This window comes from Procambarus clarkii, chromosome 21 (genome assembly GCF_040958095.1).
Source record: "Procambarus clarkii isolate CNS0578487 chromosome 21, FALCON_Pclarkii_2.0, whole genome shotgun sequence".
NCBI classification, from domain to species: Eukaryota; Metazoa; Arthropoda; class Malacostraca; order Decapoda; family Cambaridae; genus Procambarus; species Procambarus clarkii.
The window spans coordinates 21,017,505-21,044,507 of record NC_091170.1 but is presented as its reverse complement, the minus strand read 5'-3'; the positions used below and the strand labels follow the sequence as shown (position 1 = coordinate 21,044,507).

The 27,003-nt window shown below is 42.4% G+C and overlaps 1 protein-coding gene across 3 annotated transcripts in view; it reads left to right on the top strand.

The window, feature by feature from the left end:
* Nucleotides 1–27,003, top strand: part of LOC123760820 (uncharacterized) — a 948,105-nt gene that overhangs the window by 695,682 nt on the left and 225,420 nt on the right. For all 3 annotated transcript variants that reach the window (XM_069328212.1, XM_069328211.1, XM_069328210.1), the window contains one exon: nucleotides 2,975–3,039. In XM_069328212.1, coding sequence (XP_069184313.1) covers nucleotides 2,975–3,039 — 65 coding nt within the window. The remainder of the gene's footprint in view (nucleotides 1–2,974; nucleotides 3,040–27,003) is intronic.

Genomic DNA, 27,003 nt, shown 5'->3' with positions numbered 1-27,003 from the left:
GTGCTGACAATTATTGTACATATTTACTGAATTTGCCCAAGGGCCACTAACTATCTAGTGGCCTCGACGAAAACAGAAAGCAGGCGGCTTGTTAAAGGGCCCTGCCAATTGTCTTAATGATATTTTTTTGCTGGAATTTGGCATTTACAGCTTCAGCGGGTAGGCGGTTCCATGCGTTTATAACCCTCTTGGTGGAAAAAAACATATGTTTTCAGTCCTACTTGAGAAAACATACTCTCCAACATTATATCTGTGATTGCCCTGTTATCTGTGACTTTATACCAAATGGTATGAGGTACTTTGAGCTCTGTAATTACTTCATATTCAGGAATATTGGAAGATATTCTTGTGCTGCACCCAGATTTTACCAGTTGAGGCTAAAAGATCAACCTTAAGTATTTTGTTCTCTCCTGATTCCATGTATGACTGTCCGTCCTGTGAGATGAGGATGTTGGATGAGCTTGTAGCTGGCCGTTTTGATATACACTGTGTGGTCCTTCATACAGAATAGGGAAACAGCACATTACTGTGTATACCTAAGCATGTTAAAAAATACATTGTTTGAGAGGAATCTCATAGAAACTGGTAAGAGTAATTACATTATACTGTAATGTTTCCATGATTCAGTGCTTACCTCTTGTGAAAATCGTGAAGTTGTTGTTTATTCAGAGTTGATTTGTTTTTTGTATTGAGGCTGGTATTTTCTTCCATGATTCCATGTATGCCTAACCATCCTGTGAGATGGGAGTATTAGATAAACTTATAGCTAGTTTTTTATTTACACTCTGTAATATTCCATATAGAATAGGGTAGCAGCACATTCCTGTGTATACCTAAGCTTCTTAATAAAAAAATCAGTAACAAAGATTTTAGATTATAGTTTGCATTATTTCAAGTATTATCCTTATTAAATCATGTTAACCATGGATCATTAAGATCTCATGTTGATATGTAATAGTCATATTTCTTTTGAATCATTCATTAAATTGTGCATTGTCTAAATTGTTCACGTCCTTAGATATACTGTACAGCACAAAAAGATAGGATAAAAATCAACCAGTAATATTTCTTTCATTATATTTTTTATTTAAATAACTGCATCAATATTTTTACAGCTGACAGAATATGTTTTACCATACAGGTGCATTATTTGTTAAAAAAAAATTTGGTTTAGTGTTACACACAATGGTGCTACATAGCCTTCCCAGCTTGGTGCCTTCTTTTAATACTTACTAATTAATAAATAAATATTAATAAATAAATTTTATTCAGGAAAAGTACATACATAGTTGATTTACAAACATAATATTGGATTTATAGACAGAGCTAGTACATACAATACCTAAAGTCACTAATACTCATAGCATTTCGGGCAAGGTGTAGGGGAAAAAACACTTAGACTAAAACTTAATAGTAATTGGGATTAGGTATAAATTGTGTTGAAAGAAGGAATAAAAAGTAAAAAAATGGGTGGAACATAGCAGAAATCAGCAATTGTACATGTTGGTGAACAAACAGCATTTTATAAAAAATAGCAAGATATGGGTTGACATTTAGGAGGTAAGGTAGGTTACATAGAGTTAATTAAGTAGAACTTGATTTTACTCTTAAACTGGTTGAGAGAGGTACAGCCTTTGACATGATTCTGGAGGTCATTCCACATTCTGGGTCCCTTGATTTGTAGAGCACTTCTAGTTTGGTTACACGCAGCCAAATTGTGTAACAGGAAGAGGTCTTGGACACAAATTTGTTCCATGCTAAATGTAGAGGAATCAGCTGAGTATTCGTCAAATAATGGCTGCCTCAGCTTATAAGGTAAATAAAATATGCATTCCTCAAATAAGTAGCTGCCTCACCTCACTGCCTTACTGCTACATACCCTTCCCGGCATGGTGCCTTCTTTTGATAATTACTTGTTCCACACCCAAGTTGTGTAACAGGAAGAGGTCTTGGACTCCTACTTCCCTCTCTCTTTTTTAATAGTCCATATAGTCATAATTATGGCTTTAAGTATTCAATGAGAAAAGTTTTTGAAGCTTTTATCCTTCTCCTTACCTAACATCATTTGTGCAGCATATTTAAATTTTATGTCTCACCCAAATTTAATTTCAAATAAAACCAAACCAACTAAATTAAAACTGTGTATGTATAGCTAAGGTATACCCTTACTGATTACTAGGTGAACAGGGGCATTTGGTGATAGTAAATGCTCCAATCAGGCAGGGCTCATCACCTCTCATATTTCATGTTCACCAGTGTTTATTTACTTAATAACTACTGGTATAATATCTTGCTATTACAAAACTAATTCTACTATCATAAAAGACATATTTACTTCAAGTTTCAAGCAGAGAATGCATATATAACTAACACGAAGGACTCCTCTTCGCGAGATTCGCCAACTAATAATCTTTTGTTTATATTAAAATCTTAAAATCAATCCCAGTGTTGTGTAGTAGAAAAAATTGAGTTATATCCAGTATACGTAAAGTTACAAGTGGTTGACAGCACACTTAGCTGATGGACCAAACTTACGAAGGTTTTTCTTCTTAGTGTAGTTACCTGAATACAGACGTAGCCGCTAAGAAGAAAAACATTCATAAGTACATTCGTGAATCTGGCCCCAGAGGGGTTAAGTATGCCACTTGGTAGCCAGTTTTTTTTTTTTTAAATCTTTTAGCAGTTACTTGCTTGGTGAGAAGAGGACAGTGTGTGTTGAAGAGGCTTAGAGTTTTTGAGACAAGGATGATGGCTAATGAATTTATATCCTGTGTATTATTGAATTCAGATTCAAAATTTATATTGTGAAAGCATTTATGAGGTTCCCTATTGCTGTTTTGCTGTGTAGTCTGAGGGTAATTTTTTGGTATCTGAAGGTGTTGTGTACATGCTTATTGTGAGGAAGTAGGATAGTGATCGGTTGTTAAGAAATCAGTTGATAATAATTTGTAACACGTTGATATATTTTTTTCAGCTCCAGTGGCTATGTGTGTACAGTGCTCTATCGGAGAGATGGACATATAATTGAAATGCAGCAGGGTAAGCTATTCTCTTACTTTATTGATTTTTATTGCTAAATGTATTATACTCTAGCAATTTATTAGTACATGTATTATATTCCATTTATATTTATTGCTACACAAATTAATAATTCAGGGGGGGGGGCCATAATGAATGCCAGTTTTTACAAACACCTGCCTGTAAAGGCCTCCTGAGTCCCGGTTTTTCCACCTCAATCCATTATATACAGTATGTGTAAATGAATCAAAATGTTCACATGACCCAATAGTGTCCTGCCACATCCCACACTGCCCCAGTCAGCAGTATCACAATCCTTCGCATAAATCACTAATCCTCTTTACTTTCAACATTCTAACAGAGCAAGGTAATTTCACGTGAAATTGCTGGTGCAATGTGCGTGTCAGCTGTAGAGTTGTTCTCTTGTTGTTTTCCTTGATGAATGCCATCCCTACCTGTAGGCAAATCTCTACAAAATTCTTATGTTTATCGTTTCATCTATTTCCCTGCCTTTGTTTTTGAGTAGTAGGCATTCTCAGTTAAGCATTCAAAGTCAGTTAGGCATTCACAGTCAGTCAGGTTTGACTGACTGTTGACTGAAAATTTTTGAAAGATGAGATCTTTCAAAAGAAGATAGAGAGAAGCTGAAACTGAACCTCGCCGAGGCAAAACATTTAAATGAGAGCAGGAATGCAGAAGAAATCAATTCTTTTTTCTACAAAGTGATAGGGGTAGGCAGGCCAGTAAAGTGGTACATAAAGGCAAACCAACAAATCAATAGAGAAAGGCGGAGTGAAAAATAAGAAGAGGGGGAACAAGTTCCTCAAGATTGCATACACCAACATAGATGGAGTAAGATCAAAGATATTGGAGTTAAGTGATATAATACAGCTGCAGACACCAGACATTGTTGCACTCACGGAGACAAAACTTGAAGATGCTATTTTAAATGAGGTCATATTCCCAAGGGGCTACTCATTTTGGAGACGGGACAGAAAAATCAGGAAAGGCGGTGGCGTTGCTGTGCTGGTGAAAGAACACCTAAAGGTGAACGAAATAGTGACTGCCAATCCACAAGAAGTTGACATAATAGCACTAGAGATCTGCCATGAAGATGATAAACTAATGATCATAAATGCATATAGTCCACCGTTAAGCAGCACATGGTCAAAGGAGGAGCTAGATAGTAAACGAGAAGGTCTTATAACAATAATGAGAGAGATCATAGCGAGAGCGGATAACGATAGTTCACGACTGTAGATAGTCGGCGACTTCAACTTGAAATCCATAGACTGAGAAGCATGTGAAGCTAAAACAGAAGATTTCTGGACCTGTAAATTTGTAGACCTCATCCTGGAAACATTCTTGTATCAACATGTTAACCCTCAAACTGCGCATATCATATATAAATGATATCAGTGACAAAACCGAAACCGCGCACATCATTTATATATGATTTCGTGTCTAGCGCTATAATTTAAACGCCCCGCCTGGGATAGTGGCAGCTATAGTACAGCCATGACCGATAGTTGCCAGATGCCACCTAGAAAAAAAATCCAGGCCAACATTCTTGGGTGTTACAGCGTCAGTATTGAGCAAGCCACCAAGGCTGGCGCACTGCAGCACGAGCTCACAGCACCGCTGTTCAGCTTGTGACCACAGCATCGCCTACAAATACCATAATATAAATGATACTGCTATTATTTAGCAGTGATAGTATTACTGAAGCCCCCTGACTGTGATAAAACTGACCAGGATTCTGATAATAGCAGGATTGTGGTGATATTTAGCGCTGTGCTCCATGGAGGGAGGAGTAATGCTGTGGGAGGGAGGGTTGTGGCGTCGTTTTCTGACTGTGTGTGGTCACCATTTATTGACTGCACTCACCATACCAGCTTAGTGGTTCGCCATGGTGAACACAAATGTAGATACAGAGCACCACTTGGTTTCCGAACCCCTTGGGGACGAGACCCGTCGGTTAACATGTAAGTTCGTATACGAGAAATAGAGGGGAAAAAATAAACTAGAAATGTAAAAATAAATTTTTCCGAAAAAAAATTACGAAAAAAACTCTAGGGGAAAAAATCGACAGGTTCATAGCGTAAATGTGACCGTGTTTTGTTTGTACTCACCAATAAGTGAAGTCCTGATCAGCTTTATAAAAGTCCTTAATTGTTCCTAACTGATTATTAAGACGTCTGGCAAACATCCTCTGGATGTTTCCTGCCAGCCTGCCTGCCAGCCTGCAGGAACATCCTGCCAGCCTGCAGGAACATCCTGCCAGCCTGCAGGAACATCCTGCCAGCCTGCAGGAACATCCTGCCAGCCTGCAGGAACATCCTGCCAGCCTGCAGGAACATCCTGCCAGCCTGCAGGAACATCCTGCCAGCCTGCAGGAACATCCTGCCAGCTTGCCTGCCAGCCTGCAGGAACATCCTGCCAGCCTGCCTGCCAGCTTGCCTGCCAGCCTGCAGGAACATCCTGCCAGCCTGCCTGCCAGCTTGCCTGCCAGTCTGCAGGATCATCCTGCCAGCCTGCCTGCCAGCCTGCAGGAACATCCTGCCAGCCTGCAGGCACATCCTGCCAGCCCATAGGCACATCCTGCCAGCCTGCAGGCACATCCTGCCAGCCTGCAGGCACATCCTGCCAGCCTGCAGGCACATCCTGCCCGCCTGCAGGCACATCCTGCCTAAAATATACGATGATGTACTGTACATTTAAGAAACAAATCTGGGTCATAGGTCTGTGGAGTGTGGTTAGGCTTACGGAGTCAGCCGGTCCCTCCCCCACCACCGATACACCTCCCCTTCTCCCCCCACCCCAAACCCATACACACACACTCTCAAAGGTCACGTGGTTCATGGTTCACTTCAACACCCATATATCGCTTCCTGCCTGCCTGCCTCCTTCCCAGCCTGCAAGCCTGCCTGCCTGCCTGCCTGCCTCCTTCCCAGCCTGCAAGCCCGCCTGCCTGCCTGCCTCCTTCCCAGCCTGCAAGCCTGCCTGCCTGCCTGCCTCCTTCCCAGCCTGCAAGCCTGCCTGCCTGCCTGCCTGCCTCCTTCCCAGCCTGCAAGCCTGCCTGCCGGCCTGCCTCCTTCCCAGCCTGCAAGCCTGCCTGCCTGCCTGCCTGCCTCCTTCCCAGCCTGCAAGCCTGCCTGCCTGCCTGCCTGCCTGCCTGCCTGCCTCCTTCCCAGCCTGCAAGCCTGCCTGCCTGCCTCCTTCCCAGCCTGCAAGCCTGCCTGCCTGCCTGCCTCCTTCCCAGCCTGCAAGCCTGCCTGCCTGCCTGCCTCCTTCCCAGCCTGCAAGCCTGCCTGCCTGCCTGCCTCCTTCCCAGCCTGCAAGCCTGCCTGCCTCCTTCCCAGCCTGCAAGCCTGCCTGCCTGCCTGCCTCCTTCCCAGCCTGCAAGCCTGCCTGCCTGCCTGCCTCCTTCCCAGCCTGCAAGCCTGCCTGCCTCCTTCCCAGCCTGCAAGCCTGCCTGCCTGCCTGCCTCCTTCCCAGCCTGCAAGCCTGCCTGCCTGCAAGCCTGCCTGCCTGCAAGCCTGCCTGCCTGCCTCCTTCCCAGCCTGCCAGCCTGCTTCCTTCCCAGCCTGCAAGCCTGCCTGCCTCCTTCCCAGCCTGCCAGCCTGCTTCCTTTCCAGCCAGCCTGCCTCCCTCCCTGCCATCATGCTAACGGGTAGTGTGTGTTAGGCTTATCTTCGGGAATGAGCCGGTCTCACCCCCACCACCAACAAACCACCCGCCCCCTACATCCCATCTCTCAAGGTCACGCGGTTGAACCGCGTGACTACCACTCACCACTCACTCCCTGCCTGCCAGTGCCTGCCTGCCTGTGCCTGCCTGCCTGTGCCTGCCAGCCTGCCTTTCCCTCCCTAATTCTCACTACTTCCATCCCTTCCTGCCTACCTCCTAGCATCTCTCCCTACCTCCCCCTCTCTCTTAGCATCTCTCCCTACCTCCTAACATCTCTCCCTACCTCCCCCTCCCTCCTAGCATCTCTCTCTCCCCCTCTCTCACTGATTCTCCCCCCCCCCCCCTCATTCATACTGCCTCCCACCTAAGCTCCATCGTCCATCCACCCACCAGTCAGCCATCACTGACGCAATGCGTGCATTTGGAGCCAACATGGTGCACAGATGTTTCTTGATTGTGCAGATATGTAAAACAAAAGCACAGAATGAACATTCCAGCCTTATGGCAATTCAAAATAATAGGAATAATAGGCCGTGAATCTGTGAAGTCACAGCAGGCAAACTGGACCATCTCCCACCCACCACAACAAGCCGGCGTGACGCTTGGCGGACCCCTTCCTACCCGAACTTTGTTCGGGTAGCATGACTCCCCAACCCCAATCGGGAAACTGGAAGTTTCGGATAACTAAAGTTCGGAAACCAAGTGGTGCTCTGTACTTATATATAACGTGTGTATAGTGTGAGATAACAGCGAGAGGAGTAGGTTGGGAGCCGCCATTTTGGTGAGGGAGGAGCGTCGTCTGCACGACTTGGCATGTTGTTTACTGATGGCCACTATGATCTTTGGGCACCATACCAGCTTACTTGTTCAGGTATGGTGAATAAAACAGGTAGATACATATATATAAAATGTGTGTGTATATAGCGTAATAACACCACAAACAATATTGTTGGAGGACAAATATTAGTGCGTCTGGCCTTGAGGTCAGCTGCCGATTAGCTGACTGTGTGAGTAGCTACGTCTTATGGCCTTTACTCACCATACAAGCTTAGATGTACAGTTATGGTGAACAAAACATGTAAATATGTATATATAACGTCTTTGTATAGTGAATAAATACAGAAAGAGTATTGTGGGAGGTAAATGAGGGTGAGTGAGGTGGTGTTGAGGGAGTGAGTGACTCGCTGGTGTTTGGCGGTCACTCCTTGTTGCTTTTTGACTCACAAGACCAACTTAGTAGTTCGTTATGGTGTACAAAACATGCAGATACTTATATATAACCTGTGTATATAGTGTAACAACAGCAAAACTATTTGTTTATTGTTTTATGAACATAATAATTGAATCACTAATATGCACACCATAATTTTGAGTACAGCGATGGTTCACACATTTTATAATATAAATATACCACAATTCACTGTATGGAATAATATTACTGCAAAAAAACTAAGAAGAAATCAATCAGAAACATTGAAATAATTAGGTAATAATATATTTGTGGCAACTGCCGTCTGACAGCTCAGGCGGAGTAGACCTTGTCTGGCGAAGGCTCTGCCAACGCCCCTTTTTTGCCACACTTCCTTACCCTATTGCGGCTAAAATATGCCACCTACGATTTTTTTGGTTTTTTTTTCCGTGATCAGGGAACAAAAATGAACACTTCTATAAGACGAAAGAATTTTTTGGATTTTTTTTTTTGTCGCGCCTGTGGGTTTGAATTCCATTTGGGCCCCTAGCGGTTTGAGGGTTAAACAAGCTACGAGGATGAGGGAAGGGGACGTCCCCTCCATGCTAAATTTGATATTTACCAGGAAGGAGGAAGAAATATTTGACATTCAGTACCTTCCTCCCTTGGGTAAAAGTGACCATGTCTTTTTGGGAATAAAGTATGCAATGCGTTATATTCTGGAAGAAAATATGACGTTCGATGCAAATGAAAAACGTGACTTTAGGAGAGGACATTATGGCAACCTTAGAAAATTTTTTAGTGAGTATAATTGGACAGACTTGTTGCTAGGCAAGGAAGTGAATGAGATGTATGTCAGGTTTTGTGAAATATATGATAAAGGCACAAAAAAAATTTATACCAAAACAGAGACCAGAGACCAAAAGACACAAAAATGGAATCAATGCAGGAAGAGGCCGAACCCCCAAACATACCAGCGATACAAAGATGTGAGAAACAACTACACGGCAGTGAGGAGAGAGGCAGAAAGAAATTTTGAAAAAGGGATTGCAGACAAATGTAAAACAGGCATTTACAGTCACCAATTAATTACAGACAGTCAGTCAGTGCCAGTCTCTCTCTCTCTCTCTCTCTCTCTCTCTCTCTCTCTCTCTCTCTCTCTCTCTCTCTCTCTCTCTCTCTCTCTCTCTCTCACTCTGTATGTTATTATCTAAGTGTAGTTACAGGATGAGAGCTATGCTCATGGTATCCAGCCTTTCCAGCACTCTTTGTCATATAATGCTTTGAAACTACTGATGGTCTTGACCTCCACCACCTTCTCACCTAACTTGTTCCAACCGTCTACCACTCTGTTTGCGAAAGTGAATTTTCTTATATTTCTTTGGCAGCTTTGTTTGGTCAGTTTAACTCTTGTGTGGCTCCGGACTGTTTAGCATTTATCACCCACAGGCGCATACCAAAAAAAAAAAATGATTTTTTTCTTCTAAACCTGTTAATTTGTGTTCTCTGATCATGGGAAAATAATAAAAAAATCGTAAGGGGCATATATTTCCCACTATAGGGTGGGGAAGTCTTGCAAAAAACAGGCACTGACTCAGCGTGCGTCCCAGGCGGTCTGTTGCTCGCCAGCTGTCAGGCAGGAGTGGCCACAAAGAGATAATTACCTAATTATTTCAATGTCTCTGATTGATTTTTCTTAGTTTTTTGCTGTAATATTATTCATTAGTGTGTAGTGTGATATATTTATATAATAAAATGAGTGAATCATCTCTGTACTCAAAAATATTGTGTGCATAATGTTGATTCAATTATTATGTTCATCAAGCAGTGAACAAATACTTTGTCGGTTATTACACTATATACACAGGTTATATATAAGTATCTGCATGTTTTGTTCACCATAACGAACCACTAAGTTGCTATTATGAGTCAAAAAGCAACAAGGAGTGACCGCCACACACCAGCCAGTCACTCGCTGCCACTCACTCCCTCGACACCTCACTTGCACACATTCTCCTCCCACCATACTGTTTTTGATTTTATTCACTATATACAGATGTTATATATAAGTATCTACATTTATGTTCACCATAACGAACCACTAAGTTGGCATGCTGAGTGGCAGTGGCAGCCAGTGGCAGCCCGCCACAGGCTGCTACTTCCTCCCTCCCTCAACTCACCTGACTCACCCACATTCTCCTCCCACAATACTGTTTTTGCTTTTATTCACTATATAAAGACGTTATTTATAAGTATCTACATGTTGTGTTTACCACAACTGTACAACTATGTTGATATAGTTAGTTCAGGCACTAAGAGATGTCGCTACACACAGTCAGGTGGCGGCTGCTTCCCTCACACATTCAAGGTCAGACGTACCAAAATTTCACCCCCAACAATACTGTTTGTAGTGTTATTACTCTATATACAGACATTATATATAAGTATCTACATGTTTTATTCACCATAACTGTTCAACTAAGCCTGTATAACGCACAAAGAGCATAGCGGCCACCCCTACCAACATGACAAATCATGCAGATGTTGCCACACCCATCACCAAATTGGCTTCTCCCCCACTCTTTTTGCTGTTATTACACTGTATATACACGTTATATATAAGTATCTACATTTGTGTTCACCATAACGAACCACTAAGTTGGTATGCTGAGTTGCAATGGCAGTGGCAGTGGCAGCCAGTAGCAGTCCGCCACTGGCTGCCACTCCCTCCCTCCCTCACCTCACGTGACTTGCCACCATTCTCCTACCACCATACTGTTTTTGCTTTTATATATAGACATTATTTATAAGTATCTGCATGTTTTGTTTACCATAACGAACAACTAAGCTGGTATAGTGAATCCAGACAGTAAAAGGTGGTCACACAGAGTCAGCAGACAATGCTACCTCCCTCCCCACCAAGATTACTCCTCCCACTACAATGCTAATTATCACAACAATCCTGCTATTATCAGAATCCTGGTCATTTTTATCACAGTCAGGGGCCTTCTGTATCCCGTCCTACTACCAAAACTGGAAGTATCACTTCCAAAACAACACACCCTGGACCGGGGTAGAGTGGGGGGAGAACTACCAAAGCCCACCAAAAGTGACACACAATGTGGGAAATCATTCATATTTGCAAACATACAAGGCTTGAAACCAAAATCAAGAAATAAAGTTAAGTTCATAAATGGCCTCCTAATAAAATCGAACTCAATATTTGGTACATTTACAGAAACCCACACAAAAGACTACATGGATAGTGAAATCTGGATTCTGAATTATAATCTATATAGATGTGACAGAGTAATTAGGTCAAGTGGAGGAGTAGGTCTGTATATTAAAGAGGAGCTGGCATGCACAGAGCTCCTGAACTCGTTCAATGAGGTGGTAGAGGTACTTGGAATCAAGGTAGAAAATATGAATCTACTTATTATTTTAATATACAAACCGCCAGATGCAACAGTTTAGGAATTCACTGAACAGATCCACAAAATAGAGAATATTCTTGATAACCTAGCAAACCCAGTACCAGATATCATCTTTCTTGGAGACTTCAATCTACCCTGGTTGATACCTGGTTGATGGGGTTCTGGGAGTTCTTCTACTTGGATTGTGAGAGTTTGGTCCACTAGGCTGTTGCTTGGAGCGGCCCGCAGGCCCACATACCCACCACAGCCCGGTTGGTCCGGCACTCCTTGGAGGAATAAATCTAGTTTCCTCTTGAAGATGTCCACGGTTGTTCCGGCAATATTTCTTATGCTTGCTGGGAGGACGTTGAACAACCGCGGACCTCTGATGTTTATACAGTGTTCTCTGATTGTGCCTATGGCACCTCTGCTCTTAACTGGTTCTATTCTGCATTTTCTTCCATATCGTTCACTCCAGTACGTTGTTATTTTACTGTGTAGATTTGGTACTTGGCCCTCCAGTATCTTCCAGGTGTATATTATTTGATATCTCTCTCATCTTTCTAGTGAGTACATTTGGAGGGCTTTGAGACGATCCAAAAGTTTAAAATGGAGAATAGTAAACAATAACATCATAGCAGGAAGTCAACCTGGAAATAACCAACCACAGGTCAGAGAACTACTGAGATTCTGTGACAAATTCTCGCTCAGTCAGCAGATTACAGAACCAACTAGGAACGAAAACACGCTGGACCTGATACTCACGAACAGTGAGGAGCTAATCAGAGACATTACTGTCTCAGACACTATGTACTTGGACCACAAGCTCATTGAAGTGCAAACTAACATTAATAACGGTAGTAGGCCCAAGAGAAACAACAAGCGAGAAGGGCTATTCAATAAATTCAATTTTAATAATAAGAGGATAGACTGGGAGAAAATAAACAGGGAACTTACAAACATTCAATGGGAAAATGTTCTAAGAAATAAATATCCTACACAAGGAATAGAAAAACTGACTTCTGAAGCATATGAAGTCTGTCTGAAACATGTTCCATTGAGGAAAGCCAGAAAGAGGTCCAATGTAGAACACAGACGACATTACAAAAGGAGGAAGAAGTTAACAGAAATGCTTAAGCAGACACGACTCTCCATACAGAAAAAAAAAAGAAATAATTTATACAGGGAGATTGAAGAAATCGAACAGAGACTGAAGCATTCTTATCAGACTGAAGAAAGGCAACTAGAACAAAATGGAATATACACTAACAAATGGAAAATGGAATAATACACTAACAAGGAATTATTTCTCGATCACCAGATTAATAATAGTGTTCCAGTCACTCAGATATACTGTAATGGGAGTCAATAATCTATCCCTATCTCAACAATGGTATCTGTGCATGGGGTTCAACCACTGCATACCACCTCAAGTCCATCATCACCCAGCAAAAATCTGCTATCAGAATAATATCAAATTCTGCTTTCAGACAACACACAGCCCCCTTGTTTAACTCCCTAAACATGCAAAACATAATCTCACTCCACAAATTCTCTTGTGTCAACTACATTTACAAAACCCTGTTCTTAAATGCAAATCCTTGTCTGAAACTCTTCCTGGACAGATGTAATAGGACCCATTATCACCACACCAAAAATAAATATCTCTTTGATATCCCCAGAGTTAAACTTAATCTGTGTAAACACTCTATGCAAATAAAGGGACCCAGTTTATGGAACTCACTTCCTACTGAATTGAAAAGCTGTCCAACTTTTACATCATTCAAAATCAATACTAAAAAGTACCTAATTTCATCTTCATAGTTTTTCACTTTTGCCTTAAAATTGCACTGTATCAATTGCTACCCAATCTCCCAACCTTTATGTTCCCAATTTGAACATCTTTACCATTGTGATCATTGCTGTTTTCTTATATGTGCTGCCAATCTGTTGTATGGTGTTTATATATCTTGCTTATCTGTATCTTTTGCTACCCAGTCTCCCAATCTTTATGTACCCATTCTGAACATCTTTACCATTGTGATCATTGCTGTCTTATATGTGCTGTCAATCTGCTGTATGGTGTCTTAATCTTGTTTAAATTACTAATCAAGCTGTCAATGTAATCAATCAGAGCTTTAATATAACAATGTGCTTTAATATACTTACTTATCTCTCTCATCTCATTTTTCTCTTGTAATGTATCTTTATCATTTATCAATTCTGATTGAAATTACCTACTTAAAATTATCTGCTAGATTAAGGACCTGCCCGAAACGCTGCGCGTACTAGTGGCTTTACAAGAATGTAATTACTGTACTATCCAATGTATTCTCACAAACCCAATGTACCTTCTTGTATATATATATAAATAAACAAATAAATAAATAAATAAATAAATAAATAAGTTCACACAGTGAGGTGGCTACCTCATATATATATATATATATATATATATATATATATATATATATATATATATATATATATATATATATATATATATATATATATATATATATATATATATATACATACATGTATGTATATATATATATATATATATATATATATATATATATATATATATATATATATATATATATATATATATACAGTGCTTCCTCAGACTAACGAACCTCGCTCTATCGAATTCCCGGAAGAGCCGAACAAATTGAATTCGGTACCAAATGTTCAGTGGAACATACAAATGTTCGATTAAGTGAGGAATGTTCGTCCAAGCGGTCACCGAGGCCGAGCGTCAGAGCTGGCTGTCATCAACTATGATTCGCCAGAGTGTAAACAGTTATGTAGTGTTTATTATCCCTACCCATTGTTTCTAGGGAGAAATGGTGATAAAATGGTGTCAGGGGGGCATTGGTGAGAGAGTTGTTGTCAGGAGGCAACACGTGCTCCCCCGCCCCCACCCTCCTTCCTCCACCTGACCACAGAGACCACTCACTCTCCTCTCGTCGTCAGATGCCAAGAGTCAATTTAATGATAATTATCGCATTATCTACACTGAAAATAGCCTTTTTATTAGAAAAATGTCATATTGGAGCAATAATAATGGTGAAAATTGTAATATATAGGCATACCTCAGAATAAGAGTTTAATCCGTTCCTGGAGACGCCTCGCCTTCCGAAAACTCGCATTCCGAAGTTAATTTCCCCATAAGAAATAAAGGGAAATGAATTAATCCGTTCCTGACTACCCCAAAAACCCCACATCAAACTAAATTTTTATACCTAATTTACCTAATTCATCTAAATAAACCTACAAAACTGTGTTCCAGTTATTACTTACCTTGCTGTCGAGTGCTGTAGGCGTATGGAAGATGGTGAGGAGGGGGGAGGAGGAGAGGAGTTACTGTTTGGAAGGGGAGTCCCCTTCCATAATCACATCACATAACCCCATGCCTTGTAACACTATGGATACCACTTCTCTTTCTAAATTTTTCAAACCAGCCCCTGCTTGCCTTAAACTCTTTCTTATCTGCATCACTCGTTGCAGGGGTATTCTTTAGAAGGTCTTCGTGCAACACCCTGGCTTTCTCACAAATAATGGCCTCCGAAACACTATCACCCCTCAACTCCTTGTCGTGTATCCAAATTAATAACAACTTTTCCACTTCTTCAAGTATTTGTGGTCTTTGTGCCGTTAATGTTCTTACTCCTTTTGCCAGTTTAGCACCCATAATCTTATTTTTCTTCTTAAGTATAGTGCATATTGTTGATGTGGCTTTGTTGTACTGCCTACAAAGTTCAACAACACGTGTACCGTTCTCATGCTTCCGAATGATCTCTTGTTTCTCCTCTATTGTCATCCTCACATGAGCTTTCTGGCCTTTATCCTTACCACTGGCTTTCTTGGGACCCATGGTGAGATATATAATAACAAATTGTATAGACAAATCACCAAAAATCCAACAAAACACTGAAAATCCGCGAGAAGAATTGATGTGGGGGTAGTCACTGAGCGCGAGACAATGGTAAACTGAGGGGCGGCGGGGCAGAGGGGCAATGATCGCCGAACCACCACGCGCTAGGTCGGCCTGTACGCGTATCAACAAACTCGCGTCCCGAAGTAACCCTCGCCTTCTGAGACAAATTTTTGGAGTAAATACTGCTCGCCTTCCGAAAACCTCGCATACAGGGACAATCGCATTCCGAGGTACCACTGTATACAGTACATATTTTAAACCGTTTGAACACATTTCCTTTTCACAGAATTTTTAATACAATTGGGGTGTAGATAACAGCTGGCATTGTGTGGCCGGCCGGTCGCTCCCTGAGCCATTGGGGGGTTGGGGGGTGGGAGGGGGGGGTTGTTTCCTGGATCTCTCCCTCCCTCCCTCTAACAGCCTACGTACTGTACTAATACCTATTTAGAATAAATTTTGAGGAGGCCAATAAAACAAGCACAGGTCGTGTGAACGTTAGGCCTTGGTGAGGTGGCTGGCATCATTTGTGGTGGTGTCAGGGGAGGCAGGCGGTGTCAGGGGAGGCAGGCGATGTCAGGGGAGGCAGGTGGTGTCAGGGGAGGCAGGCGGTGTCAGGGGAGGCAGGCGGGGTCAGGGGAGGCAGGTGGGGTCAGGGGAGGCAGGTGGTGTCAGGGGAGGCAGGCGGTGTCAGGGGAGGCAGGCGGTGTCAGGGGAGGCAGGCGGTGTCAGGGGAGGCAGGCGGTGTCAGGGGAGGCAGGCGGGGTCAGGGGAGGCAGGTGGGGTCAGGGGAGGCAGGTGGTGTCAGGGGAGGCAGGCGGTGTCAGGGGAGGCAGGCGGTGTCAGGGGAGGCAGGCGGTGTCAGGGGAGGCAGGCGGTGTCAGGGGAGGCAGGTGGGGTCAGGAGAGGCAGGTGGGGTCAGGGGAGGCAGGTGGTGTCAGGGGAGGCAGGTGGGGTCAGGGGAGGCAGGTGGGGTCAGGGGAGGCAGGTGGGGTTAGGGGAGGCAGGTGGGGTCAGGGGAGGCAGGTGGGGTCAGGGGAGGCAGGTGGTGGAAAGAGGCAGGTGGTGTCAGGGGAGGCAGGTGGGGTCAGGGGAGGCAGGCGGTGTCAGGGGAGGCAGGCGGGGTCAAGGGAGGCAGGTGGGGTCAGGGGAGGCAGGTGGTGTCAGGGGAGGCAGGTGGGGGCAGGGGAGGCAGGTGGGGTCAGGGGAGGCAGGTGGGGTCAGGGGAGGCAGGTGGTGTCAGGGGAGGCAGGTGGGGTCAGGGTAGGCAGGTGGGGTCAGGGTAGGCAGGTGGGGTCAGGGGAGGCAGGTGGGGTCAGGGGAGGCAGGTGGGGTCAGGGGAGGCAGGTGGGGTCAGGGGAGGCAGGTGGGGTCAGGGGAGGCAGGTGGGGTCAGGGGAGGCAAGCGGTGTCAGGGGAGGCAGGTGGTGGAAAGAGGCAGGTAGGGTCAGTGGTGGAAGGTGTTGTCAGGGGAGGTGGAAGTGGAGAGAGAAGGGTGGTGCCCACGCATGGCTGCCAAACCTCTCATTCATACTCTATTATAAATCTCAATCTTAGCTGTAAAATATTTATGCCAAAATATGTTAATTTTCGTGTATTAATATACATTATTAATCATTAACACGTTTTATTGTTTCCTGAAGAAATCAATAGCTGACTTGGCATTGTGGTGTGTATGGCCAGGTACCTGGGGGGTGGGGGGGGGGGTCCTGGAGGTGTGAGAGGAGACCTGTCAACCCATCATTTTTTTTTTGTCGGGCGAGTTGAGACGCTTCCAAGCCTGCTGCTTCAATACACGGTGTGGGTGGTGTGGTATGGTTTGGGTGGTGTGGCGTGGTTTGGGTGTGGGTGGGTTGGTGTGGGTGGTGTGGTTGGGTGTGGGTGGTGTGGTTGGGTGTGGGTGGTGTGGTTGGGTGTGGGGGGATGATGTGGGTGGTGTGGGGTGTGTGGGGGATAATGTGGGTGGTGGTGTGGGGTGTGTGGGTGGTGGTGTGGGGAGTGTGGGTGGTGGGGGCGAATGGTGTTAGTGGTGTTGGGGATGGTGTGGGGGTGTTGGGGATGGTGTGGGTGGTGTGGGGGATGGTGTGGGTGGTGTGGGGGAAGGTGTGGGTGGTGTGGGGGAAGGTGTGGATGGTGTGGGGGATGATGTGAGTGGTGTGGGTGGTGGTGTGGGGTGTGTGGGGGATGGTGTGGGTGGTGGTGTGGGGTGTGTGGGTGGTGGTGTGGGGAGTGTGGGTGGTGGGGGCGAATGGTGTTAGTGGTGTGGGGGATGGTGTGGGTGGTGTGGGGGATGGTGTGGGTGGTGTGGAGGATGGTGTGGGTGGTGTAGAGGATGGTGTGGGTGGTGTGGGGGATGGTGTGGGTGGTGTGGGGGATGGTGTGGGTGGTGTGGGGGATGGTGTGGGTGATGTGGGGGATGGTGTGGGTGGTGTGGGGGATGGTGTGGGTGGTGTGGGGGATGGTGGGGGTGGTGTGGGGGATGGTGTGGGTGGTGTGGGGGATGGTGTGGGTGGTGTGGGGGATGGTGTGGGTGGTGTGGAGGATGGTGTGGGTGGTGTGGGGGATGGTGTGGGTGGTGTGGGGGATGGTGTGGGGGATGGTGTGGGTGGTGTGGGGGATGGTGTGGGTGGTGTGGGGGATGGTGTGGGTGGTGTGGGGGATGGTGTGGGTGGTGTGGGAGATGGTGTGGGTGGTGTGGGGGATGGTGTGGGGGATGGTGTGGGTGGTGTGGGTGGTGTGGGGGATGGTGTGTGTGGTGTGGGGGATGGTGATTCTCGCATCTCAGATTATTATTGACACCAAAAGAGCATGAAAGATATTATAATGAAGCACCACACAACAAAGAAACAAACTAATGTGTCCTGGCATATGTTTAAAAAAAAAAAAATAAGAAGGTTGTTGGGGCCGGACGGATGGAACGAATTCCGCACTGGAACGAATCGGCTTCGCCCCATATAGTTCGTTCAAGTGAGGACACACTGTATATATGTCGTACCTAATAGCCAGAACGCATTTCTCAGTCTACTATGCAAGGCCCGATTTGCCTAATAAGCCAAATTTTCCTGAATTAATATATTTTCTCTAATTTTTTTCTTACGAAATGATAAAGCTACCCATTTCATTATGTATGAGGTCAATTTTTTTTTATTGGAGTTAAAATTAACATAGATATATGACCGAACCTAATCAACCCTACCTAGGTAGCCGAAAAAGTTAGGTTAGGTTAGGTTAGGTAGTCGAAAAACTATTAATTCATGAAAACTTGGCTTATTAGGCAAATTAGGCATTGCATAGTAGGCTGAGAAGTGTGTTCTGGCTACTAGGTACGACATATATATATATATATATATATATATATATATATACATATATATACATATATATACATATATATATATATATATATATATATATATATATATATATATATATATATATAAATATATATATATATATATATATATATATATATATGATGAGAGTAACTGTCATGGAATGGCCCATATCGAACATATACGATTGAGGTTCTAGTGCACAATTTTAAATTCCCCCGTGAGGCATGGGGGCAGCTATAGTCCAGCCTCAATAAACAGACGCCATCTTAGAAAAAAATCGAGGGTAACATTCCTGCATGTCAGAAACTTAGTAATGAGTGAGCAATCAAGGCTGGCACAGGCAGCATGAGCTAACAGCATTGCTGTTCAGCTTGTGAATACAGCATCGCCTAAATATAAAACAATTTACATGAACCTGCTATTATTTAGTGATGATAGTATTAGAGAAGACAGCTGACTAATAAAAAATAAGAACATAAGAACAAATGCAACTGCAGAAGGCCTATTGGCCCATATGAGGCACCTCCTATCTATAACCACCCAATCCCACTCATATACATGTCCAACCCGCGCTTGAAACAATCGAGGGACCCCACCTCCACCACGTTACGCGGTAATTGGTTCCACAAATCAACAACCCTGTTACCGAACCAGTATTTACCTAAGTCTTTCCTAAATCTAAATTTATCCAATTTATAGCCATTGTTTCGTGTTCTGTCTTGTGTTGATACTTTTAATACCCCGTTAATATCCCCTTTGTTGTGTCTATTCATCCACTTGTAAATCTCTATCATGTCACCCCTAACTCTTCGCCTTTCCAGTGAATGCAGTTTTAGCTTTGTTAATCTTTCTTCATATGAAAGATTTCTAATTTGGGGAATTAACTTAGCCATCCTATGCTGGACACGTTCAAGTGAATTTATGTCCATTCTATAGTACGGCGACCAAAACTGAACTGCATAATCTAAATGGGGCCTAACCAGAGCAAGATATAGCCGAAGAACCACACCAGGTGTCTTGTTACTAATGTTTCGATTAATAAATCCCAGTGTCCTATTTGCCTTTATTAATTTATTTATTTATTTATGTATATACAAGAAGGTACATTGGGATTGTGAGGATACATAATATGGTAATTACAATCTTGTAAAGCCACTAGTACGCGCAGCGTTTCGGGCAGGTCCTTAATCTAAGAAAATTTTAAGTAGGTAAATACTTGCAAAATTTATAAAAAATGATAACAGTTACAAGGCAAGAAAAAAAAATGAGAGAAAATTGTCGGTATATTATATTGTCAGCGTAGGATGACTAAGTTAATTCCCCAAATTAGAAATCTTTCATATGAAGAAAGATTAACGAAGCTTAAATTGCATTCACTGGAAAGGCGAAGAGTTAGGGGGTGTCGTGATAGAGGTTTACAAGTGGATGAATGGACACAACAAAGGGGATATTATTAGGGTATTAAAAGTATCAACACAAGACAGAACACGAAACAATGGGTATAAATTGGATAAATTTAGATTTAGGAAAGACTTGGGTAAATACTGGTTCGGTAACAGGGTTGTTGATTTGTGGAACCAATTACCGCGTAACGTGGTGGAGGTGGGGTCCCTCGATTGTTTCATGCGCGGGTTGGACATGTATATGAGTGGGATTGGGTGGTTATAGATAGGAGCTGCCTAGTATGTGCCAATAGGCCTTCTGCAGTTGCCTTTGTTCTTATGTTCTTATGTTCTCAGATTGATTGCAATGACAGCTTGAATGGTAGTTGACAAAAATTGGTAGGCACAATACAGCATATGGCTAGCACATAAAAGAAGACAGCAATGAACACAATGATAAGGTTGTTTGGGTTAAATACATACAAATTAGGAGATTGGGTAACACTAGGTACAGAGCAAAGTTAAAGCTCAGTTTAGGAAACTAAGAAGATGAAATTAGGTACTCTTTGGTTTTGCTTTTAAATAAGGCAAAAGTTTGACAGCTTTTCAATTCACTAGGGAGTGAGTTCCATAGTTCCAGAGTTCCACATCCATTGTGGAACCAATTGCTACGTAACATGGTGGAGGTGGGGTCCCTTGATTGTTTCAAGTGTGGGATGGACATGTATATGAGTGGGATTGGGTGGTTATAAATAGGAGATGCCTCGTATGGGCCAATAGGCCTTCTGCAGTTACCTTTGTTCTTAGGTAAGTAAATAGTAAGGCGACCAAAACTGAACTGCATAATCAAAATGGGGCCTAACCAGCGCAAGATATAGTTGAAGAACCACACCAGGTGTCTTGTTACTAACGCTTCGATTAATAAATCCCAGTGTCCTATTTGCCTTATTACGAACATTCATACATTGATCCTTTTGTTTTAAATTCTTACTTATCATAACTCCCAGTTATGTTCTTAGCTCCTCTCAACATACTCCGGTTGCTGTTATTACACTATATTGGAGTAAAAAAGAGAGTTAGTATAAATGGGGTTAAGTCAGAGTGGGAAAATGTTGTAAGTGAAGTGCCTCAGGGCTCTGTTCTGGGACCTCGGTTGTTTATAATATATATCAATGATTTAGATTCAGGTTTGAGTAGCAACATTTGCAATTTTGCCAATGATACAAAAATCGGCAGGGATATTAACACGGAAGAAGACTCACTATCACTTCAAGTTGATCTAAATAGGGTTTTGAAATGGTCAAAGGATTGGCAGATGCAGTTTAATGCTGATAAATGTAAAGTTTTGAGGCTAAGAACATAAGAACATAAGAACAAAGGTAACTGCAGAAGGCCTATTGGCCCATACGAGGCAGCTCCTATTCTATAACCACTCAATCCCACTCATATACTTGTCCAACCCGCGCTTGAAACAATCGAGGGACCCCACCTCCACAATGTTACGCGGCAATTGGTTCCACAAATCAACAACCCTGTTACTGAACCAGTATTTACCCAAGTCTTTCCTAAATCTAAACTTATCCAATTTATATCCATTGTTTCGTGTTCTGTCCTGTGTTGATACTTTTAATACCCTATTAATATCCCCCCGGTTATGTCCATTCATCCACTTGTAAACCTCTATCATGTCACCCCTAACTCTTCGCCTTTCCAGTGAATGCAACTTAAGCTTTGTTAATCTTTCTTCATATGAAAGATTTCTAATTTGGGGAATTAACTTAGTCATCCTACGCTGGACACGTTCAAGTGAATTTATATCCATTCTATAATATGGCGACCAAAACTGAACTGCATAATCTAAATGGGGCCTAACTAGAGCAAGATATAGCTTGAGAACCACACCAGGTGTCTTGTTACTAACGCTGCGATTAATAAATCCAAGTGTCCGATTTGCCTTATTACGAACATTTATGCATTGATCCTTTTGTTTTAAATTCTTACTAATCATAACTCCCAGATCCCTTTCGCAATCCGACTTCGCAATCACAACACCATCTAGCTCGTATCTTGTAACTCTATCATCATTACCTAACCTCAGAACTTTACATTTATCAGCATTAAACTGCATCTGCCAATCCTTTGACCATTTCAAAACCCTATCTAGATCAACTTGAAGTGATAGTGAGTCCTCCTCCGAATTAATTTCCCTACCGATTTTCGTATCATCGGCAAATTTGCAAATGTTGCTACTCAAACCTGAATCTAAATCATTTATATATATTATAAACAACAGAGGTCCCAGGACAGAGCCTTGAGGCACTCCACTTACAACATTTTCCCACTCTGACTTGATTCCATTTATACTAACTCTCTGTTTCCTTTGGTATAGCCATGCCCTAATCCAGCTTAATATAGCACCCCCAATACCATGAGACTCTATTTTTTTAATCAGTCTTTCATGTGGCACTGTATCAAAAGCTTTGCTAAAGTCAAGGTATACAACATCGCAATCCTTACCACTATCAACTGCCTCAACAATGCTAGAATAAAAAGATAACAAATTTGTTAAACATGAACGGCCGTTTATAAAACCATGTTGCGACTCAATTATTAATTTATGTTTTTCAAGATGAAGACGAATTTTATTTGCTATTATAGATTCGAGTAACTTTCCCACAATAGACGTTAGGCTAATTGGTCGATAGTTAGACGCAAGTGATCTATCTCCTTTCTTAAAAACTGGTATCACATTAGCAACTTTCCAAAACTCTGGCACTCTGCCTGACTCTATTGATTTATTAAATATGGTTGACAGTGGGTCACAAAGCTCCTCTTTGCATTCTTTAAGCACCCTAGCAAACACTTCATCCGGCCCTGGGGATTTGTTTGGTTTGAGTTTTACTATTTGTTTAAGAACATCCTCCCTGGTAACTACTAAACTCGTCAACCTGTCCTCGTCCCCACCCACATAGACTTGTTCGGCTGAAGGCATATTGTTAAGTTCTTCTTTAGTAAATACAGATACAAAATATTTATTAAAAATACTACTCATCTCTTCATCACTATCTGTTATTTGACCTGTCTCAGTTTTTAATGGACCTATCCTTTCCCTAGTCTTAGTACGATATAACTGAAAAAACCCTTTAGGATTTGTCTTTGCTTGCCTTGCTATGCGAACTTCATAGTTTCTTTTTGCTTTCCTTATCTCTTTTTTAACATTTCTAACCAGTTGTACGAATTCCTGTTCTAAAGTGACCTCCCCATTTTTAATCCTTTTGTACCAAGCTCTCTTTTTACCTATAAGGTTCTTCAAATTCTTTGTTATCCACTTTGGGTCATTAGTATACGATCTATTCAATTTGTATGGTATACTACGTTCCTGTGCTTTGTTTAGAATATTCTTAAATAAGTTATATATTGAATCCACATCGAAATCCCCATTTAAGTCACCTATCGCTGGGTTCATGTCTCGCTCCAAGACCGGCCCACACCCCATACCCAAGCCTTTCCAATCAATTTGACCCAAAAAATTTCTTAGGCTATTAAAATCAGCTTTTCGAAAATCTGGCACTTTAACAGAATTTTCTCCTACTGGTCTATTCCATTCTATGCTAAATCTGATTTCTTTGTGATCACTGCTCCCTAGCTCACTCCCTATTTCGATGTCATTAATTTGCGTTTCCCTGTTAGTTAACACTAAATCTAAAATATTATTTTCCCGTGTTGGTTCCTTAATGTGTTGCGTAAGAAAGCAATCGTCAATTAATTCTAGAAAATCTTCTGCTTCACTATTCCCTGTTTTGTTCAACCAGTTTATTCCGCTAAAATTAAAGTCACCCATGACATAAATACTGTTAGATCTAGATGCTCTAGATATTTCATCCCATAGATGCTTTGCTTCCATTCTGTCTAAATTTGGTGGCCTATATATTACTCCTATTATAATATTATTAGCTTTTTCGTTTAATTCAATCCAAATAGTTTCTGAGTGTGGCTCTGTTTTGATTCCCTCTTTGAGACTACATTTCAAATTGTCCCTAACATATATGGCTACTCCACCTCCTCGTCTAATATATCTATCTGTGTGAAATAGTTTAAATCCATATATTTGATATTCAGCTAATAGTTCTCTATTTTCTACATTCATCCACGTTTCGGTAAGTGCAATAATATCTATTTTTTCTGTGCAGACAAGAGCATTTAATTCGTTAATTTTATTTCTTAGACTTCTACTGTTAGTGTAATATACCCTAAGTGAATTGTTATTTTGCGGACCTTCTCTTTCCCTGATCGTTTTGCCAATTCCTTTCTCCCACAAACACATACTTTTATTACCTCCTTCCTCCAAATCAATTCCCATACCTCTATCTACTAACAGTTTAAACCCAAACAAACACCTCTAACCACTTCTTCTAGCGAGTTCGCAACAGCAACAACCCCAGCTCTCGATAGATGCACCCCATCACGAGCATACATTTCATTTCTTCCATAGAAGTGTTCCCAGGTAATGATGGGATAGACTTACAAGATATGAGCTAGATGGTGTTGAGATTGCGAAGTCGAATTGCGAAAGGGATCTGGGAGTTATGATAAGTAAGAATTTAAATGTTCATGTTTAAATTTAAAGTGTTCCCAAAAGTGTTTGGGAACACTTTATTTCATGCGCACTAGGGGAATTTCACAATAAACTCAGTGCAGCATGGTGGTTAAGGTGAACAAAACATGCAGATACTTATATATAACATGTGTATGCATGTTATAATAACATTTAATAGTGTAATAACATACAAAATAAGTGTAATAACAACAAAACTTTGTTTATTGTTTTATGAACATAATAATCGAATCACTAATATGCACACGATAATTTTGAGTATAGCGATGGTTCACACATTTTACTATATAAATAAATCACACTACACACTATTGAATAATAATATTACTGAAAAAACTAAAAAAAAATCAGAGACATTGAAATAATTAGGTATTAATATCTTTGTGACAACTCTTGCCTGACAGCTTGGGTTGAACAGACCGCCTCCGATCGACGCTTGCTGTGCCAGTGCCTTTTTTAGTCAGACTTACCCACCCTATTGCGGCGAAAATATGCCACCTACGACTTTTTTTATTATGTTTCCAATGCTCAGAGAACAGAAATTAACACTTTTATAAGATGAAAAAATATTTGGATTTTTTCTTGCACCTGGCGGTGTTGAAGGCATTAACCACCATGCTGCTCCAAGTTTATTTTGAAATTCCCCCTGGGTGCATGAAATAAAGTGTTCCCAAAAAATTCTTTTTTTCTTCGTAAAATGATAAATTCCCTTCCTTGAACATGTCTATGTAAAAATAAATACCAAATTCCACTTACTTTGGTTGTGGGGACGTGGACAAGGTGCACTGTGCCGTCATCAGTTCCTGGTCGCCCGTGCGTGACTTGCCCAGACACGGTCGCGTGGGTCATTCAAGCACCGGGTGGTGCCACAAATATATTTTCAATTATTTGTTCTATGTACTTCCAATGTGGCTTTATTTGTTTTTTTATCGTATGTGATGCATATTTGTGTCCTTTACAATATGTATACAGTAGAACGTTCATAATGTTCCATGGAACTGTGATACATGTGTCAGTAATGTGTCCATAGTAAATAGTTTATTGTCGCAATATTACTTGTTAAAAATTCACTAAAATTACAATATGTTCAGTTTCACACACTATTTACACAGTAACACACTGTATTACACAACATAGACCCCACACAACCTATAAATTATGTGAGAAATCTTTAAAGAATTCTGACAAAGAAAGGGATCTAGGGGTAGTTCTAGATAAAAAAAACTGTCACCTGATGAGCACATTAACCCCTTAACTGCGTTGCCTCCAAATGTGACACCCCCGCAGTGCGCAGGAAATAAATTCTCTGGAAAAAATTCTTTTTTCTTTTTAAAGTGTCAAAAACCCTTCCCTCAGTATGGGTATGTAAAAAAAAAAGTCGAAATTGTACTTACTTTGGCTGCTATGGGGTCCGGAAGTTGGGGCGTGACGTTATCATTCCCCGTGCGCCCGTGCTGTAAGCTCTCGGGGCGGTGGGGCGCTCGGGGTGGGCGCGCGAGTTGCCGCGAATATATTTTCGTTCATTTTTTGCGCACCTTTCCAAATACATTTTCATTGTTTTTATGTGCCAATCCAATGTATAATGAACATGTACACTATAATATCGCAGTACAACATCCGTACTGTCCGTAGACACTGTGTTACGTGCATGAAACTTGTGTACACATATGCAGCACATATTTACTATGTATCATGCTAATTTGTGTATATATACAATCTGTTTACACACTATACACTGTCACAGACTATATACATTCACCATCAACACATTCAGAACACCGCGTAGCAGCTGCTTCATATGGGCCAATAGCAGCTGCCTCGTATGGGCCAATATCAGCTGCCTCGTATGGGCCAATAGCAGCTGCCTCGTATGGACCAATAGCAGCTGCCCCGTATGGGCCAATAGCAGCTGCCCCGTATGGGCCAATAGCAGCTGCCCCGTATGGGCCAATAGCAGCTGCCCCGTATGGGCCAATAGCAGCTGCCCCGTATGGGCCAATAGCAGCTGCCCCGTATGGGCCAATAGCAGCTGGCCCGTATGGGCCAATAGCAGCTGCCTCGTATGGGCCAATAGCAGCTGCCTCTTATGGGCCAATAGCAGCTGCCTCGTATGGGCCAATATCAGCTGCCTCGTATGGGCCAATAGCAGCTGCCTTGTATGGGCCAATAGCAGCTGCCTCGTATGGGCCAATAGCAGCTGCCTCGTATGGACCAATAGCAGCTGCCTCGTATGGGCCAATAGCAGCTGCCTCGTATGGGCCAATAGCAGCTGCCTCGTATGGGCCAATAGCAGCTGCCTCGTATGGGCCAATAGGAGCTTTTGGCCATGAACACATTCAGAACACCTCGAGTGAGAGCAGCCACACCCAGCCAGTCTCCCTCACTCCAACATTGCTCCTCCCACCATATTGTTATAGTTCTT